At 43.5% G+C, this 20,397-nt stretch overlaps 1 protein-coding gene across 6 annotated transcripts in view; it reads right to left on the bottom strand.

The window, feature by feature from the left end:
- Window positions 1–20,397, bottom strand: part of FARP1 (FERM, ARH/RhoGEF and pleckstrin domain protein 1) — a 343,029-nt gene that overhangs the window by 25,251 nt on the left and 297,381 nt on the right. For all 6 annotated transcript variants that reach the window (XM_073348144.2, XM_073348134.2, XM_073348154.2 and 3 more), the window contains exons 17-18: window positions 11,983–12,064; window positions 2,403–2,640 (exon numbers count right to left, since the gene is read on the bottom strand). In XM_073348144.2, coding sequence (XP_073204245.1) covers window positions 2,403–2,640; window positions 11,983–12,064 — 320 coding nt within the window. The remainder of the gene's footprint in view (window positions 1–2,402; window positions 2,641–11,982; window positions 12,065–20,397) is intronic.

Here is a 20,397-nt window from a genome sequence, read left to right as displayed (position 1 = left end):
CTCTATTGCACTGTCAGCACTGAAGTGTCATTACTGCTGATGGAGACAGTCTCGCCATGTTTCCTCTCATTGAAAACATTTGTTAAATCATTATGGTTTCTGCATTATCAATAGATTAATAGTAGGCCCTTTTCTAATCCATTTCAGCTCCCATCTCTCTCATCAGTCTAAATATCTCCGACACAGCTCATTAAATGCATCTCCCTACCCATCACAGCACATGGGATCGCCCCCATATTTAGAAATCTGATGAAATGGTTGCATGTTTTCATTTCTATTACCACAGACTGTTTGTAAATCAAGGACCCGTCCTTGCCATACCTCCAGCAATGATAGAAATCATCTGATCAGTGGCTTAAAGTGCAGAACTATCGTTGTGCTCAGTACCGAGTTTACAATAGCGCCCGTGGGACTATGCCCACACTTGGAAGGGGCCCATAACGACTACCTGCTGCCCCACGAAGGGTTAATCCATCTCTAGCCCTAGCCCTAGTCCGCCAATGTGGGGTGGGAGTTGTAGTTTGCACAACGAGGCTTTAGGCTTGGGCCCTTGGACCTCTACCGCCATCGGGCTGGCACAGGGGAGGCTGGTTGTCTGTGGCCCCTGGGGCTGAGGCGGGGGTGATGACAGTGGGGGTGGCTGCCATGCCCCCTGCCAGTGGGAATGCCCAGAAATTTCCCCCCGCACTCCAGGGAGGGGAGGAGGTGTAGCGCGGTTTGGGGGGAAAGGTGGATTGCGGGGCGAGTCTGGGTGTGATGTGGGGGGGAGCTGGTGGTGAGGTAGGAGTATGGGGGTGGGGTAGGAGAAGCAGGGTGTTAAGGTGGGGGTTGGTGTGGAGGGGCAGTGGGAGGGGAGAGTCTGGGTTGAAGGTGGGGGTTGGCTTTGGGTAGGGGAGGGGGGAGAAGGGAAGAAGGGAGGGAGGTGACAGCCCTGGGGTGAAAGTGGGGGGATTGGCAGGAGCAGGGAGATTGAGGAGAGCCCTTTGTGTGAAGGTGGGGGTTAATTGTGGATGTGGGGGGGGGCAGTAGGAGGGACGGGGGAGAGTCCAGGTGTGAAGGCTGAGGTAGGGGCTTGAGGTGGATTGTGGTAGCCTTGGTGGTAAAGAGTGTGTGTGTGTCTCAGTGGCCCTTTCTCCCTGCAAAAGATGGACATCAGCAATCTTCCTCCCCATGCTCCCCGCAGTAACTTTACTGTTTCACTTCAAGTCATGAGGGGTGGTGAGACAAAGGGAGAAATAGGTTAAAGAAAACTAACTTTCTAAAAAGTTTTGTAAACATTGTACCAAAGTAGAAAATCCAGCTTTCGAAAAATGTGTTTACGAAACCTAACTTTGGGTGGAGGAGGAGGTGATGGTGGGGAGATGCAGGTACAACTACACTGACTGTTACATCCCGGCTAATTAAGCACTTGTGTTCAGGGCCCCCAGCAGGCCCTGAGTGTTTAAACAAAAAAGACAAAGCTAACAAACAACCCCCTCCCACACAAATACTCCAAATTCAAGAATATTCTGGGTATATTGATGCTAGCCCAATTTGTTCTCTATGGGCTGAGTGGAAGTCTCAATCAAGTGTGGCTTCAAATATATTATTTTGTTTTTGAATAAAGGTTTTCATCCCCATCCCAGCAGTACCAGGTATACTATGGGCGTCGTTGCGCCAGGCCCACACTTGGTATGGGCCCATAACGACTACATGGAGGCTCACAAATGTGTTTGGCGCTGGGCCCACAAAAGGTGAATCTGGTCCGGTTGTGCTTTATTATTATTATCTCTACTACTATGTTCTCTCCAAGGACTCCAATATCCAGTAATTAATGGTTTAATTGAAAATGTAACCAGGCACACGGCTTCAACCATCCTCAAATATTTATAGGTCTACTCTAAAATGGGGGAGTCAGTTTTACAGCAAGGGATTTCTGCTCTACAATGAGGACAAAGATTTAGGGTGGGATTTTTGAAAAGCAGCCAACTTATTTAGGAGCACAAATCCCCTGAAAAATCATATGTAAGGGCCAAGGAGAAAAAGGAGCCAGGAATCAAGTCGTCATGAACAAGAGGCAAAAGCTGGGCAAGAGGCAAAGGTTATTGTGGATTCTCCATCACTGACCATTTTTAAATCAAGACTGGATATCTTTCTAGAAAATATGCTCCAGGAATCATTCTGGGGAAGTTCTCTGGCCTGTATTATACAGGAGCTCAGACTAGATGATCACAGCCTTAATTCTGACATTTCCTGACTTTTGAGTGCTTGACTCTGCAAGCTGAACACTCTTTTAATGTAGTTTTTTGGATGCAATATTATTTATACTACAGCATGCCTAGTGGTTAGAATGGGGAACTAGCTATCAGGAGACTGTGTTCTAGTCCGCTGCTTCTAGAATTAGATTATTCCTCCCCATTCACCTCTGGAGTCTCTGAAGTCCACATGGTTTGGTGGGTAGTGTTTGCAGAGCCTTTCCATTATCTGCTTATAGTGCATGAGCCGGTGCAAAGGCCGGAGTAGGAAGGTATTGAGGGGCAGGTAGCAGACTTTCTGTAACTCAAAGTCCCTGCACAAGGTCTCCAGCTTGCGAGAGTTCTTGATCCCATTTTCCAACTCCATCAAAACTTCATTGTGTTTCCGCAGATGAACTGTCAGTTGCTTAAAAACAAAGAGAAAAGAAAAGAGGCAGAGACATTAGCAAACGCACTGCACATATGGGATTCCAAGTCATTTGATCCAAATATGTTCCTCTATAAAATCTAGCTAATGTTGCTGCAGTTTTTTTGCAACACAGTCATTTGCTCTGTGCAACACTAACATTCTGTCATTAACCTACAAAATAAATAAGATGGAAAATCCCACTCTGTCCAGAATTAATTTAATCTTTTCTGCCAATTCTTCCCTTCCCCTGACCTTCTCTGCATCCCCTGTAAAACAAACAAAACAAAACTAATTGAGGCAGACAGTCTAGCAGCAGCCAAGGAATTCAAAGTTAAAGATATTACACTGTACTTAGCTCATGCTTTGCATGTATCTTGGGGACGAACAACAGCATGGAGTTAGGAAACAAATGTAGATTGGGCTCTCCAAAGAGGACTAAGGTAATTAAACATCCAACTGGCACTGACTTTCCCAATTCCTTAGGCCCCTTTGATGATCCTATCTGTAACCAATTGGAATGCCATTTGTTCATTTATTTATTATTAAAAAGCAGCTACAACTCCTGGAAAACTCTGAACACATACACACAAACACAGGTGCATTCCATAGCAAAACACCTGCATTACAGCACTTCATACTTTCTGCCCCTAGGTTATCATCTCATCTACGTAACGCTAGGTGGGCAACTTCAGAGGTGACTTCTTTGAGGGGCTCAACAAGCATGTGGACAAGGGGGATTCAGTGGATATAGTGTACTTAGATTTTTCAGAACGCCTTTGACGAGGTCTCACACCAAAGTCTCTTAAGCAAACTAAGCTACCATGGGAGAAGAGAGAAGGTCCTCTCATGGACTGGTAACTGGTTAAAAGATAGGAAACAAAGGGTAGGAATAAACGGCCAGTTTTCAGAATGGAGAGAAGTAAATAGTGGTGTCCCCCAAAGGTCTGTCTTGGGACCAGTCCTACTTAACATATTCATAAATGATCTGGAAAAAGGAGTAAACAGTGAGGTGGCAAAATTTGAAGATGATACAAAACTACTCAAGATAGTTAAGTCCCAGGCAGACTGTGAAGAGCTACAGAAGGATCTCACAAAACTGGGTGACTGGGCAACAAAATGGTAGATGTGGCCCCTTAGAGCCCACGAAAGCTTATGCTCAAATAAATTTGTTAGTCTCTAAGGTGCTACAAGTACTTCTTGTTCTTTTTGCTGATACAGACTAACACGGCTACCACTCTGAAAATGGCAGATGAAATTCAATGCTGACAAATGCAAAGTAATGCACATTGGAAAACATAATCCCAACTATACATATAAAATGATGGGGCCTAAATTAGCTGTTACCACTCAAGAAAGAGATCTTGGGAGTCATTGTGCACAGTTCTCTGAAAACATCCACTCCGTGTGCAGCAGCAGTCGAAAAAGTGAACATAATGTCGGGAATCATTAAGGAAGGGATGGATAATAAAACAGAAAATATCATATTGCCTCTATATAAATCCATGGTACACCCACATCTTGAATACTGCGTGCAGATGTGGTCACCCCATCTCAAAAAAGATATACTGGAATTGGAAAAGGTTCAGAAAAGTGCAACAAAAATGATTAGGGGAATGGAATGGCTTCTGTATGAGGAGAGATTAATAAAACTGGGATTTTTCAGCTTGGAAAAGAGACTACTAAGGGAGGATATGATTGAGGTCTATAAAATCATGACAAGTGTGGAGAAAGTAAATAAGGAAGTGTTATTTACTCCTCATAACACAAGAAATAGGGGTCACTAAATGAAATTAATAGGCAGCAGGTTTAAAACAAATAAAAGGAAGTATTTCTTTACACGACGCACAGTCAACCTGTGGAACTCCTTGCCAGAGGATGTTGTGCCGGCTAAGATTATAAGAGGGTTCAAAAAAGTACTAGAAAAGTTCACGGAGGATAGGTCCCTCAATGGCTATTAGCCAGGTTGGGCAGGGATGGTGGCTCTAGCCTCTGTTTGGAGGACAGGATACTGGGCTAGATGGACGTTTACTCTTACCCAGTATGGCTGTTCTTATGTTCTTGATGTAAAGTGGTGTGAAGTGAAGGGGAGTGGATGTAATTTACATGCATACTGGGTGGGTATCACAGCGTGGCTGGCGCCTGTGAATTAAAAAGGTCCAGATCCTCTGTGCCAGAACAAGTGCTCACACTAAAAATAGTGCTCACACACAATAAAGATAATTGGGCAGCATTTGGGGGCTAAAACAGGTCAGGCAGTCCCAGTGAGTCAGAGCAGAAGGGCAGGTGAGAGCTGCCAGAGACGAGGGGATTGGAGGAGTCCTGGAAGGAAACAGAGGGCAGGAGACCACCAAGACAGATTTGCTTGCTGACGTCCCTAAGCCAGAGAGCCAGGTCTGGAGGGGGCTGAAGGCAGGAGAAACAGCAGCAGAGGGAACTGCTGCTAGCTCAAAGCCAGACAGGTGGACCCAAGGGCCAGGGAGGGCTGAAGACAGGGGAGTAGCGCAGGAGCTTACCTACTGACCTCTCCAGGGCTGGAGACTGGTACCCAGAGGAACTGTGAGAGTGAGGGATGCTCCCCTGGCAAACATGCTTCCAGCAGAGGCTGTGGGGGTTCCTGCTGGGAAGAGTGGGGTTGCAACTGGAAGGGCTCAGGTGGCTGTCCCAGTACAAGGACAGGAAAGGACTGAGAGTCTAGATGTGGTCGAAGGCACCAGCATCTGGTATGTGGGGCATCAAGAGACAAGATGTCTTGAGTTTTAGTGACTGCTTGCCCTCAGGTGAGAAATGGACTACTCGGACTATATTGTTGTAAGGAACCAGACCCAAGGAAGGATTGTATGGAGACCAGAAAACATGAAGTTATTGGGTCACCTGAGATGGGAATCTGAGGCAGACTAGCTGCCATGCTGCGATCTGCTGCAGGAGGGTGCTTCAGGCAGGACTGCCTTATGATAGTGGAGTTGTAGCCGCTTCAGTCAGGTTGCAGCATAAGGTCCATCTGACTGGCCAAGTTTCCAACCTACTTTTTTAATGGGGATTTTATTAAAATTAAAGAAGGGAGTTCTGTTGTAGTTTGATGATTGATTTTATTGATGAAGCTCATTTGATGGAGCCAGAGAAGTCTCTAAATGAATAAATCTGCTGTCGCAGAAAATGAGAAGAAATTGGACTTCTGTATATTGATCTGACTTCAAAAGGCAGGGTGGCTTAGTCTAAATCTAATGTGGTGTTTGACTCCTCTCCAGTCAAATCCCCTTCTCGTGATTTTGCAACAGCTTTACAGTACAGGCTAGTTTAGTGGTTTCTTGGCACACTACACGTTCATTTCATGGACATTCTGACAGGCAGAGAAGCTGAACTAAAAGGGACCCTCCTTGGCTACTATGGAGGCTGCCAGGTAGTTATTTATTACTTTTAACTTCTTCTCCATGTTAACTAAGTTGACAGGGTCAATTTACAGGTCTTTTAATAGGTCCCGTGCTAAGTGTGAAGATTAACTGATTTTTCTTTTCTGTCTCCTATTCTGACTTCTTTGATCCAAACTGGGTTTTGATTCTTTTCTCTGGAGGCTGCAGTCTTTCTCCAGGGCTATGTCAAAGAAGGATCGTAGGGCACCAAAGACTAAACAACATGAGATTAAAGGCACCTGACACATAAGCAGAGTAGTCTCTAAATATAAGTTTACTGTTAGAGATCAACAGCTCTTTAGGAAAATGATTATACTTACTGGGAATAAGGGACTGGTGTTAGAAAGTGCACATGATGGTTTTTCCAGGTATCAGAATGTGTCTGGGTGAATGAAGCAGTCAGTGGTAGGTTTATTGAGGAAAGGTTATGATGGCAGGTCTGTCAGTGACAAAGTGGCCTATTAGCTACAGCAGTGGATTGTGAATCAGAATTCCCAATTTCTATTTTTAGCTTTGTCACTAATTTGCTGTGTGATCCTTAGCATGGCACTCACCCTTTGTGTCACAGCTTATCTGTCCCTAAAATTAGAATACCATGGTGACTGACTGACAATATCCTGGACAAACCTTATGGCATTAAAGATAAATTGTACTGAATTAAGTTAAATCTCATTGTACTAGGTCTAATACCTTTGAGGTCCATTGTATTAAAAAAGCAATGATGCATGTGTTATTACAGAACGGTGTGCAATTCCTCTAGGAGGAGGGGGTTGCTAATGTAATTCCTCAGTTATCAGCTCTTTGAAGCCACCCCCTGGAAATGTGCACACAAACTAGAAATCTCTGGGGACCAACAGACAAAAAAAAGATTCTTGGTGTGACGGTGCCCCCATAAGGCTTTATGGAAATATGCTTATGAATATATATATGACATAATTGGAATATGTTTTATGCTACATATGCCATGTAACATATCTATGTAAAGGTTATGATCTACTAAATCTATTAATCCTATTTGTATGTATGTATCATTTTTGTATTCGAAGTTATGAATATTGGCTGTGTACTGGCTTGATGTCTAAGTAGCCTTAGTAGAGCTTTTGGTCAGTTCCCTGAGAAAGGAATGTGCAAATTAGGTACCCAATCAAGAAACACTTAAAGGACAATGAATCTTGGAATGCTCCAATCCACATAAGAAATCTACCTGAGGACGTTCAAGGAAGCATGTGAACCAAGGCTGCCACATGTAAGTTCCGAGCCATGCATGGATGTGTGACTTGCCCATGTGACTCCAAAACTCCATCCTGGAGCTGGACTTTGCATAGGAGAGAAGGGGGTCTCCACCCACAAAAGTGAAGTCTATTTAAACCCCTGGGAGACCCCTCCATTTTGTCTTCAGCTGGCTCAAGAGATAGCCTCTTGACCCCCAAGGGTACCTGAAAGAAACTGGAACAAAGGACAGTAACTACAGGGGGTGAGAGTGATTGCTAAACCCAGACTAGAAGGTGAGTAGTCTGTAAAAGGAAGCTTACTGGAACTTCTCTAAGGGTGAGGTTTTTATCTGTATTCAGTTTCTTACTGTATTAGACATAGACTTGCATGTTTTATTTTGCTTGGTAATTCACTTTGTTACTACTTGAAATCACTTAAATCCTACTTTCTGTATTTAATAAAATTACTTTTTACTTATTAATTAACCCAGAGTATGTATTAATACCTGGGGGGGAGGCAACAGCTGTGCATATCTCTTTCTATCAGTGTTATAGAGGGCGGACAATTTATGAGTTTACCCTGGATAAGCTTTACAGGGTAAAATGGATTTATTTAAGGTTTGGACCCCATTGGGAGTTGGGTATCTGAAGGTTAAAGACAGGAACATTTCTTAAGTTGCTTTCAGCTAAGTCTGCAGCTTTGGGGCACGTGGGTCTGTGTTGGAGCAGACTGGCATGTCTGGCTCAGCAAGACAAGGTGCTGGAGTCCCAAGCTGGCATGGAAAGCAGGGACAGAAGTAGTTTTGGCACATCAGTTGGCAGTCCCAAGGGGGTTTCTGTGATCCAACCTATCCCCATGGCGTAGTCGAGCAGGATCTGTGCACAGCTGATTGCTTTGAGATACTAGTAGTGATTTTAAGTGAGTTAAGTATGGTGGCTGGAAAACAAAAAAAGTGGTTACTGGTTTGTTATTTTCTGTTTGCTTATTTCGGGTAAGGGAAATAGGGACAGAAAAGGAAGCAAAGTAAGAAAGAGTGAAGATCAGAAGAAGCTAGAACTACACAAGTTGCAAATTGCCCAGAAAGGCCGAACACTGGGCACTGGGAAAGTCTCTGTTAACTAAGAATCCCCTGAGCTCAGTGCATCTCAGTTTCAGTGAACTGCAGACAGGTGTGGCCCAACCTCTGTGTCTGTGCTGAAGCTGACAGGAGTGGAGGGGGGCCTGTTCCGGCAGAAGGGGGTTCTTTGTGGTATCCCAGCTCATCGAGTGACGGTCTAAAGGAAAGACCAATGGAAACTGATGTACAATTTGCCCGGGAAAAGGCTGCCCTGGGAAAAGAAAAGGCAGGCCACCAGCAAACCCTGGACTTAAAAGACAAAGCAAATTGAGACCCAGAAGCACAAACTGGCTGTAATGGAGTGGAAGAGGTGCATAGAGACATGTATCCTGAAGCTGGAAGTGGGGGTCCTGGTGACTGTTGCGGTGGGAACAAACCCCAAGGACTCTATAGCTGGAAGCAAGCCCAACCTGAGTGAAAGGGGGAGGGATTTTGCTGGCCAGTGAAAGGTCTGTCATAGCTGGTAGCTGTAAGCCCACAGCTGGATCAGGGTCTCTTTCTCTTTTGGGGGACACAGGAGTGTCTGCCCCAGAGGGGAGCCCAAAAACGAATTTTAGGTAAACTGCCTCCACCATGATCAATGTCCAAGCCTCTGGCAGTGAGTTCAGGAGGAGGGTGTGACGTTGCACTCTATAGGATTTTATAAAAATATGCTAATGAGCGTTAATATGATGTAACTGGAATATGCTTCATGCAAAGGGTCTCTTGTAAGGAATCATTACAAAGCTTATGATCTACTGAGTGTGATCATCCTATTTGTATAAATGTATCACTCTTGTATCTCAAACTAGAAATATGAAATATGGCTCTGAGGTCCTATTATAGTTATGCAAAGGGTGGGCCATTAATGGTGGTTTGGAATCTTGATGGCTCCCATTAACCAGGACAATTACCTGTAAATGGCTCTGTTTACTTGTAAGTCTTCCTGTATACCTGTGGGCTGGAAAGAGGGTAATAAAGTCTTACAGTGACATGTGATCATGTCACTTGAACTAGAATTCATCTTTAACTTGGTGCTTTTCCATTGAGAAGAGGGGTGGGAACCCAGAGGGACAAAGGATTCCCGCCTTATGCAAAAGATATATGAGTGGGTGGAACAGAACAAAGAGGGCGGCCACCATGAGAAATCCCCTAGCTACCACCTGAGCCAGAACAAGGGCTGTATCGGGGAAAGGATTGTGCCCAGACTAGGAAGGCGTCGAGTCTGTGAAAGAAACTTATTGAAACATCTCTGAGGGTGAGATTTTATCTTTATTCAGTTTTATTACTGTACTAGGCTTAGACTTGCGTGTTTTATTTTATTTTGCTTGGTAATTCACTTTGTTCTGTCTGTTACTACTTGGAACCACTTAAATCCTACTTTCTGTATTTAATAAAATTACTTTTTACTTAATATATACTCTGGGTTAATTAATAATCCTGGGGGGGGGGGAACAGCTGTGCATCTCTCCCTATTACTGTTATAGATGGTGAACAATTTATGAGTTTACCCTGTATAAGCTTTATACATGGTAAAATGGATTTATTTGGGGTTTGGACCCCATTGGGAGTTGGGCATCTGAGGGTTAAAGACAGGAACATTTCTTAAATTGCATTCAGCTAAGTCTGCAGCTTTGGGGCATGTGGTTCAGACCCTGGTTCTGTGCTGGAGCAGACTAGCGTGTCTGGCTCAACGAGACAGGGTGCTGGAGTCTCAAGCTGGCAGGCAAAGCAGGGACAGAAGTAGTTTTGGCACATCAGTTGGCAGCCCCAAGGGGGTTCCTGTGATCCAACCCATCACACTTGGATCAATAGCCTCGTTTTAAACAGGCTCGGGGCCTTTCTTCTGACCCGGCAAACAGATTGGACCCCTGGTGGAGGACCCCAATCCTTAGGGAAGGGTTGAAAAGACTGGGCCTACTGAGATCTCATAAGACTGTGTGCTTCCTCTGAGCTGAAGCTGTGATGAGCTTGAAACCACAAGGAAACCCTTAGGTGGGGCCTGGAAGGATGCGTAAATCAGAGCCCATGTTAGGGTTGCACTGATCGCTGGCAAGCTTCTTAGGATGTGTGTAGATTCTTTCATTGTTTTTAATGTGTTCTCTCTGTACTGCTTTTACCTTAAGAATAAAATAGGCTTGCATAAAAAGAGCTGCGTGGTAACTTACAACTGTGGATATTAACTGTCCCTGAAGGGAAAGCAAGCTCGTGTGCTTAGGGAACCTGTCTCTGCTGGGAATAACACGGTGAAGGCAGGGGACTGTGCAGCCTGTGGATACCCCGCTCGGAAGGGAGAGACATGTAGGTTTCCATGCAAGAAAGGCAACAGCTGGGGAGCTGGAAGCCTGAGAATGGGTGCCCTTGCTGTATCACTATGGGTAGACAGAGGTCCAGCTGCCCTGAATTGTGATCACCTCCACCTACTTGGCAATGGGGACTTAGCCCTTCTCTCTGCTGTGGAATTGAAGTCTGGTACTGCGGCTAGCAAGTGCATCAGAAAGGGGATTAATGAGCAGGAAGAGCTAGCTAATATCTGTAAAAACACTTCAAGATCCTTGGATGAAAGGCCCTGTGTGACTCTCTTTTGTCAAAGGTAGGAGAGAGAATCTCTTTTATTGGCCCGACTTCTGTTGCTGAGAGAAACAAGCTTTCGAGAAGTAGGTCCAATAGAGGATATTACCTCACCCACCTTGTCTCTCTCATATCCTGGGACCGACAGGGCTACAACAACACTGCACATAGCTCTTTTGTCAGGCATTCTGCTATTACAGTGCTTAGGGTGGATAGCTAAGGTTACATAGATAACTCTAAAGCAATTTTTTAAAGAGAAAATGATATGCAATTATCAGAACTGGACCCACATGTGTTGTTAATAATATAAACATGTGTTACTGGCCTAGATTGTAATGGCCTCTCTGGTGTCTTTAGAGGCTTTTATGTAACTCTGTATTCTTTTATTGCACCGATCAGTAGTATGCTACTTCCACAATGCTACTGTAGACGTGCACTGTATAAAAATGGTATGCAAAATGTTCCTGTGGCCTACTATAGAAAACAGAGACTTGTATTGACCTTTTTGTTTTGGTTTTCAAAAAACAATGTTACCTACGCTGTCATTTATTAAAAGTATCACAGCCAATCTAGAATTGTAGAAGCACAAACAAAGCTTCAAAAGGAAAAAAAAAAGGGGGGTAGGGGGAAGAATATCTAGGACCAGCTTCCCAAAAAGTTAGGTTTGCAAATATGTGTCTAGTCGGTATATACCACTGTATAGCTGTTGCTTCTGCAAGTGTCTTACTTGCAGGCACAATTACCTATTCTGTGCTCTCATCTCTATTTGCGCACATAAAACGGGATCTCATTTTGTCTCCTCATCTGAAAGTTTACTGTGTTTGAAAATCTTCTCCTGATTTTGTGTGTAATGCTCCTAAGGATTTTTTGATCACTAAAAAATCAAAGGGCTTGCAACACTCAATAAATTGCCTAATAATTCATTCAATTAAACCTTTTAAAGAAAAGCTCACACAATAGTCAAAAGCAGCACAAATGGCAGCACAATATTTACATGAAAAGCACGTTGATTCTGACCCATACCAAAGCTTAGCATTCTAGGATCATTCCTACCTTCATACTCTGAATGTTCTTTAGCATAACATCACCAATTCTTTGGTAATCTCCTTTAATGTGAGCATTGGAGCGGCCTTCCCTGTCAGCAACAGAAATATCAAAACTTCAGTCATGCAATATAACAGCATAATCACTTGTAGAGCACCAAGAAACTCAATAACTTATTTCTTTCAAAATCCTAAAATTCTATATTCTCTAGCTCAAAAACCCTTGAAGAAGCTTCTTAATGTACTGTTAATTCCCATGTAGAGTACATTCTTCATCTAAATTGGCTTGTACTAATAACATCAGAGAGGGCATGAACCAAAAAAAACCATTAGGCTTTTAAGGAAAATTGCCAACATTTTTAAAGCTATAAATAGGGAAAGTTGGGGGGCAGGAGGACAAATAGGGAAGACTTTAAAATGCCATTGCAGTTCATTGGGCATTGATTGTAAAGAGGAGGAAGAAGAAATTTTTTTGTTAAAAACCAAGAATTGTATCCCCAGCAGGGACTGCTGATGTGTATGTTCTAAGAACCCTTCTACTGTTGGAAGGGGAAGCAGCCCTCAAGGTTGCCCGGCATCCAGATTCATTACAGAAGTGTCACATATTCACAGGGAATATTCCTGTCAAGTCTCTCCTTTTTCATATTTAAAAATAATGCAACCACTGCCCCAATCAGCCTAGACTTCCTTTAGCCAGTGCTAATGCATGTTGCAGTGGACACTCAGTTTGGGATAACCGTAACTCCTGGTGACAAAGGATTATTTGTTTCTAAATGTGTGTGAGAGAGATATGGGGCTGACGGGGGGGGGGGGGGGGGGGCAGAATTAAAGGCGCTACACATTCAATTTCCCAAAATCATAAAAATACATCACCCCAAAGAACAGTGAAGGAAATTAATGAATTTAAGATTCTAATGGTCATTGAATTGAACTGGTCTGAGCATTTCAAAACAGACAGGAACAACCACTAGGGGGATGAGGGAAGAATAGACTGACAGCTTACTTAAAAAAAAATGAAGAAGGAACAAAGTCTTCCTCAGTGCAGCTTCAATTGTTAGCATATTCTCACTCAATGGCCTCAGATTTTTAAATTTTGTTAAACTACCAAGTGTGAGGTTGGGGGGTGGGGGAATGTCGAATTCATCCCTGAGGTGAACCTGTACAATTCTACTGAAGGAGCTGCACAGACCAAAAAGACAGACATCTGAGATCTAAAATAACAATGATGAGATCAAATTTAACTCGAGGAAATGTTCAGATCTCTGCTTTAAAACTAAACACATTTCTCGATTTTCATTCACCTGTAGTTATTCATCTCATTCAAACACATCTAGATTTTTACTTTAGGAAAATTCTATTTACACTGAAGTATGAATAAATGGAAGACAAAATCATAAATCTTTGCATTCCTTAACAAACGGAGCGTTGTCAGACATATTCTACAATCAGTGAATTACTGAAGATGTATGTGTAGCTAAAGGATACCCATAGAATAGAGAGAGAAAATGGGTTTTTCATAATCCCTCTATTATAATCGAATGTAAAAATATTCGGGAGATATTATTTTGTAAAGATGTATGCATTTGTGGTTAATGGCTACGCTGGATAGTCTTTTGTGCATTCTTCTCTTACTGAAAAATATGGAGGGTGCAGCACATAATGCAGAACAGTAATATCCTTCAATCTACCCCACAGACGACAAATAGCTATACAGGGTTATGTTAAATTGCTTCAAGTTCGTCTCAAGTGGCACTGAACACCATTGAGTGGTTTCATATGCTGTCTTTAATTATTTTCTATTGTATTAATTCCCCCCTGCAGTAGCTTCAAGCGAACATGCTTATTTCAGCAGTTCATGACAAGATAGTTTAAGTTCTTTGAAATCAGAAGTTACACTGGGGTGAGAAATAGGATGTTAGTCTTGTGTAACCATGACTTCTAATTAGCTCTGCCAGGTTGGCAAAAGCTGTAGTTTAAATAATCAGCTTGTCTTTCATTCTGTCAGAAATATCTGGGAGATTGGGGTCTTCTGCAAAAGATAATAGAGGTGCATATGACCATCAGAATATTAAAGTTTCCACATGACCTGAGGAGGGAAAGAAATACAAGCTTGCTTCTCTACTGAGCTTTACACTAGCAAGTCCCTTCCTCCTCCCCTCCTCCCTAAGTACATAGTTCTCCTTCCTGACTCTATTTTTCATCCAACAATTTCCCCTGCTGAAATTTCTCCTCAAGTTATGATTAAAATTTTTCTCTCACTGAAGCCTTAGTCAAAGGGGACATGCACTAAATTTGCAGGCAACGCTCAGCAAGCTTGCTTGGACGTTCTACGCTTTTACACTTACACAAAATTCTCAGAAATGTCCAAAACAAAAGAAGAAAATTACTGCCAGCAGTGACGTGGGTGCTGGGTGACTATCAACAGAAGAACTCTTGCTTTATAACCATTATTCTCCTCCCTAATTTTTTGTCATTGTTTAAAATCCTTTTCATGTTCCTGCATTTAATTCAATTAAATGAACATCAGCAGCTTGGTACCTTGTTGGCTTATTGCCAAGATAGATATTAACTACAATTTTACAGAATTATTCTGATGAGAGAATTGCTTTGCTGGAGTTGATTCTATGCTTAGTCTGGCTGAAATCTGCCCTGGAAGATTTCTTTATGTACTGACCACTAGCTATAGGAGGCTTGACCACATCTATGTAAGGGCTCCCATTGACTTCCTGGGCTTTGGATCGGGCCCTTGGTGAAATACTTCACTAAACACGTTAGCTCCTTGCAGCCTAAAAGTTTATCCCTACCCCATTACAGCCAGTGCACTCTGCCAATGCTCCATTATTCAGTCACCTGAAACAACCCAAATCCTGTAGCTGGAGTACTTCCTTTCTACACTTCACCACCACAGTTGCCCAAAGCTCCTCTCAACAGCCTGGTGGTTTTCAAATCCTTCTGTGTAGCTCATGAGAACTGACTCAGTGTGGCAGGGAAGGTGGGGGATTAGTAGGACAGGTAGTCCATAAAAGATGCATTTCTCTCCCAAAGAGGCTGGCAGCGTGACGAAGGACTGAACCCATTGCAATAGCTCAATAAGAGATGATGATAAGCCAACAGAGATGATGATAATCTCAATAGTAGCTGGCATCCCACTAAAATGGACAAAAAACCTAGACTGTTGTGAAGCCTTACAAAGCAGGCAGATAGGATAGCTCAACAGCCAGTCCCTAAGCCCTTGTCCATCCTCTTTGCTTGCAACTTCCTCCCACACAGATGTTAAATCTTCCACCGCAAAAATGAATTTCTGAACAGTCAGGCAATTAAAGATTTAAAAACAAAAACAAATCCCCACCACACAATCATTTGTGGTTCTCTAATATCAAGATTCTAACAGTGTGTGACTCCTCCAAACAATAACATTTCTACAAAATAGAAGTAACTGCAACATATTATTCACAACTTTATTGAAACCACTCTTTTAGATCTTGAAACCTGATACCATACAACCACTTAGCCACAAAGACAATACGGGCCTTATAAATACCTACACCAGATAGCTTTATCTGCCTGTTTAGATATTTGTACCACAGTATCAACATGAGATATGAGCCTGGCAGAAAGAAGCTGACCTCTCAACTGCTAAAAACACCTTTTTTAGTTAGTTTTAGGGGTTTTTTTGTAACAGAGAAGGAATGACATTGAACCTTGCTTATATGCCCTGATATTCCTAAAGCTACTGTCTTAAAAGGCTTCCTCCGAGTACTAAAAAGCTTCTCTCATTAGAAATAGTCTGTAAATGCAAAATTTAAAATTTCTTTGCCATTATGAAACTGTTTGATTATTTTTAAAAGTATAAAAAAAGCTATTGTTTGATGGAGCTCAAGTGCTGGATTTTGTCTGTTAAGTTATTAAACACACAGGAAATTCTCCTGCAGTAGTTGAAGCAATTGAACCAATGTACAAATTACAAGGACACAAGGGGAAATCTAAGGTTAGTAGAGTTAAAAAAACAAAACAAACTTCTTATTGTCCTTAAGTATATTAAGGAACAAAAAGAATCCTAACAGTAGTATTGCCCTATTATTAGATGGAAATGGAAGAATTGTCAATAATACAGATAAGGCAGAAATGTTCAATAAATATTTCTGTTCTATATTTTGGAAAAAGCCAGATGATGTAGTCATATCGCAATGATAATGATGAAAGCCTTGCCATTCCAACAGTAAGTTGGGAAGATATTTAGCTGCTGCTACTAAAGCTAGGCACTTTTAAAATGAGCACGTCCAGATAACTTGAATCCAAGAGTTTTAAAAGAGCTGGCTGAGGTGCTCTCTGGACAATTAATTTTGATTTTCAATAAAGCTTGGAATGCTGGGAAAGTTCCAGAGGCCTGGAAGAAAGTGAATGGTGTACCAATATTTTAAAAGGGTTAGCAGGACAACTTAGGTAATTACAGTCCTGTGAGCCTGAAATCAACCTTGAGCAAATTACTGAAGTGGCTGATATGGAACTTAATTAATAAAGAGTTAAAGGTAATATAATTAATGCCAATCAACACGAGTTTATGGAAAACAGATCCTGTCAAACTAACTTGATAACTTTTTTGGTGAGATTACAAGTTTGGCTGATAAAGGTAATAGCATTGATGTAATATATTTAGACTTCTGTAAAGCATTTGGCTTGGTACCATAAGACATACTTGGAAGCTGGGAACAGGTTTGCTTGAAGCATGCACCAAGCACATAGTGCTGAGAGTAGGGTGAGGAGCTATGGAAGGCCAGTGCATGGCACAAGCCCACAAGTGCTGAAACTGGAGCAGAGGGGATGAGAACACCCTCAGAAAAATGGAGCAGTTCACACCTTTCAGAGCTATTGTTTCACACTGTATTCATCTCCATGGGATGCTCTCATTCATCTGAGAACATCTAATTGAGATAAATGGACCCCTTCACACCTCTCTGAGCCTCCTGTGCTGCAGATGGATGTGTAGAACCTCTTCCCAATACACGAAGCCCAGATCTGGGGTAGGGACTCTGCAGCTTCATTCTCCTGCCCCTTCTGTCTCTAGCTGGTCCTTGCACTCCTCACAACTCCATCACCTTCCCACCTCCTCAAGCTTACAAGGAGCATGGAGTGCCAAGGAGGAAAGTGGAGTTGGTATGAATGCGGGGGGCTCAGAGCGGTGTGTGCATGCATGTGTTGGGGCTTGGAGCAGCAGGGAGCCTGGGGGTGATCAGAGCAATGGCATTCCCAGGAGGGAATGTGGGAGGAGTCAGTGCAGTGTTGGAACAGTGGAGGGGAGCATGGGGAGTTGAAGCAGTAAGGGGGAATGTGTGGGGAAGTGTTGAAGCAGTGCAGGGCAGAATGGGACAGGAAGGAGAGGGTCAGAGCTGTGCAGTGTGGGATGCTGGTGGGGCTTCAGCTCTTTTCCCCCCCGAACACCCAACCATCCATGCCACCTACGATTGCCCTCCCCTTCAAAACATGACCCCACTGACTCCATTCTAGTCCCTGCATCCTCTCCCCAGTTCCTCACCCTGTGACCCCCGACAATGCCTGCTTCTCCCCTGGAGAAGAGGGAAAACCAGGTTTTTCTAGATGTGTAAGGAGGTGAGAGAGGCAGGGGCACTGAAGGCACTAGCATGCAGCCAGTGCATCCTGTGGCTGGCGTGATCATTGCCAAGGAGCCCGAGGCACTGGAGGGGGAGAGCTGGGTTGTGGTAGATGGGGGATGCCGAGAAAATTAATTTTTAAAAACCCAAGAAAATTAAATGCCCCAAATCTTCATTAATGCAGAGTTCAGTTGCCCAATGGTGCCTTATGCACTTCCAGAAAGTTAGCTAAGCTACAAAGCTCTGAAAGCCAGGAAATACAGATTTAAGGTAAAGCACTGCCCTCCTCCCCTGAACTCTGCCCTAAATGAGCAATACCCCAATGTGCTAATTACACACACACTAGCAGTGTACCCTCACAAAAGCAACAGAACACTTTGGGAACAGAGCACACACACACACTGTAGGACAGAGTCTGAAACTTTCTCTTTGCTAAGGCAAAACGTGTGTTTACATCAGGTATAACAAATAGGAGCTACCTACACCTGGCCTACACTCAAACACTGAGCCTACCCCACACAAAGAACAACTACCTTGCTAAATGTAACAACCCCTTCCCCTTGCCATGAGGATTCTGTCTTAGCCACTACTTTCAGTTACTCCTCAGTAGGGGTCACCGAATGCAATTAATAGGCAGCAGTTTTAAAACAAACAAAAGGAAATATTTTTTCACACAATGCACAGTCAACCTGTGGAACTCCTTGCCAAAGGATGTTGTGAAGGCCAAGACTATAACAGGGTTCAAAAAAGAACTAGATATGTTCATGGAGAATTGGTTCGTCAATGGCTATTAGCCAGGATGGGTAGGGATGGTATCCCTAGCCTATGTTTGCCGGAAGCTGGGAATGGGTGACAGGGGATGAATCACTTGATGATTACCTGTTCTGTTCATTCCCTCTGAAGCATCTGGCATTGGCCACTGTTGGAAGACAGGATACTGGACTAGATGGACCTTTGGTCTGACTCAGTATGGCAGTTCTTATATTCTCACTGAGCCCTGGAGTCTACCATCGGGAATGCTGACAGTACACAACACAAGCCATACCCCGTGCCTAGTACTGATACAACCTACAGAATTCAGTGCTGAAATGAGGCATACTTGATCTTTTGAAGTACACATGCACCTCTCTTCAGATCACAGTAACCTGCTCCAACTACTCCTTCCCCCGCTCAGTACAGCTACACCTAACACAGTACAGGCAGTCAGAGTGCAGGCAAATACATGCTGCAGTTCAAATCTATGGAACGCAACACCACACAAACAATGGCACATTCGTAGTCATTCTTTATGTCTTCTTACCCTGGCACCCCCTTACTGAACCATTCCAGTGGCTATTGCCAGATCCATGGGACTAGTTAAGGTTGTGTTGTGGGAGTGGCACATCCCTTAATGTTGTATTTTTTGATTTTCCAAGGTTTGCGCACAGCTGAACTTGACATTCCAGAAAGGCATGTGGCACCATCAGAGAACCTTCACTCTGGGATAACCAAGTTTGGGGGCATTTAATTACCATAAATTTTAGTAATTTGAGATTCAAGGGCCAGATCTGCCAGCCTTCTACCCAATCCCTTTACTGATTCTCAGTCCAGCAGAAAATCCGTTTGGCCCCTAGTGCAAGTTAGAGCAATCTTATCTAAGTCACGACCCCTGGAACAGTTCCATTCAGCCATCCCAGAATACCAGAGCACAGCAAAGCCAGGCTCATTCCCTTCTGTCCCGATATACTCTCAGCAATGCCACTGTGCCAGGGGAGGAGAGCAGTGAGAGCAGGTGGCATAGAGCTGATCAGAAATTCCCCTGTGCAAGTGAAATCTCCAGTCACTGTTACAGCACCTGTCTGTCCATGTAGGAGGAAGGATAGAGTAGGGGTTGAGGATCTGTCCTGTCCTGTTTAATGTGGGGAGCTGACTGAGTAGGTGTCATGGTACAGTGGGATTTGCTTGTGTTTTTCTCTGAAGCAACCTAGTGGAATTCCTTAAGGATGCTGCTTTTCTCTGACTTTATTAAGTGGTCTGAAAGCAATGTTGTATTTAGAACAATGGGTTTGAAAAAGTATTAATAACCTAGCCTCCAAATAGTATTTGTTTGTTTATTTTAAAGGACCATGGCACCCACTCCTTCAGTAACACCCACATGAGGGTAAAGAGGCTCCAAGAAACCTCACAAGGCGAGCCCTGTAGCGCTTCCAATAAACACTGTTTCAGCGAGGAAAGTCTGAGCCTTCAAACCTCAAGGCTCAGGAAGACCCATAGAGAAAGGAACACATGGAGAAGCTCCAACTCAGCATCACGCTGGGGTTGCCAGGAATTAAAGATTTATTTTTAATTAAAGATCATGTCAAGTGATGAAACCTCCAGAAATATGTCCAACAAAACCAGGCATCCTTAGCAAAGCTTCCCCCTTCTCCCTTCCTACTGCTACGGTGGCTCTTTATGGGGGACTTCTTGCCTCCTTCTCCACCCAGGGAGACACAGATCTTGGGGAGGATGCAGCACTGCTGCTCGCACAAGGAAGGAAAAGGGGAAGGAGATGGCAATGGAAGCCAGCTCCTTACTGGCTCTGGTCAAGTCTTAAAAGCTGCTATGGAGTCAGGAGGTTACTGATCCTTAGAGCACCTGACTGCCTGACTAGCTCTCCCTGCTCTCTCCAGAGCATTCACTTATGGGTTACTATGCTGCCTGCTCCCTTTCCCTGCCAATTCCCTTCCACAGGCTCCCAGGATTTGGTGCCCTCTCTGTCCCACATGCCGGATCAGATGAGCAACAGGGAAGTTCCCCTGGAGACTCCAGGGTTTGGAGTCCTCCCAAGACCTCTA

This window comes from Lepidochelys kempii, chromosome 1, assembly GCF_965140285.1.
Source record: "Lepidochelys kempii isolate rLepKem1 chromosome 1, rLepKem1.hap1, whole genome shotgun sequence".
Classification (NCBI taxonomy): domain Eukaryota; kingdom Metazoa; phylum Chordata; order Testudines; family Cheloniidae; genus Lepidochelys; species Lepidochelys kempii.
This window is presented reverse-complemented; position numbering and strand designations above follow the sequence as displayed.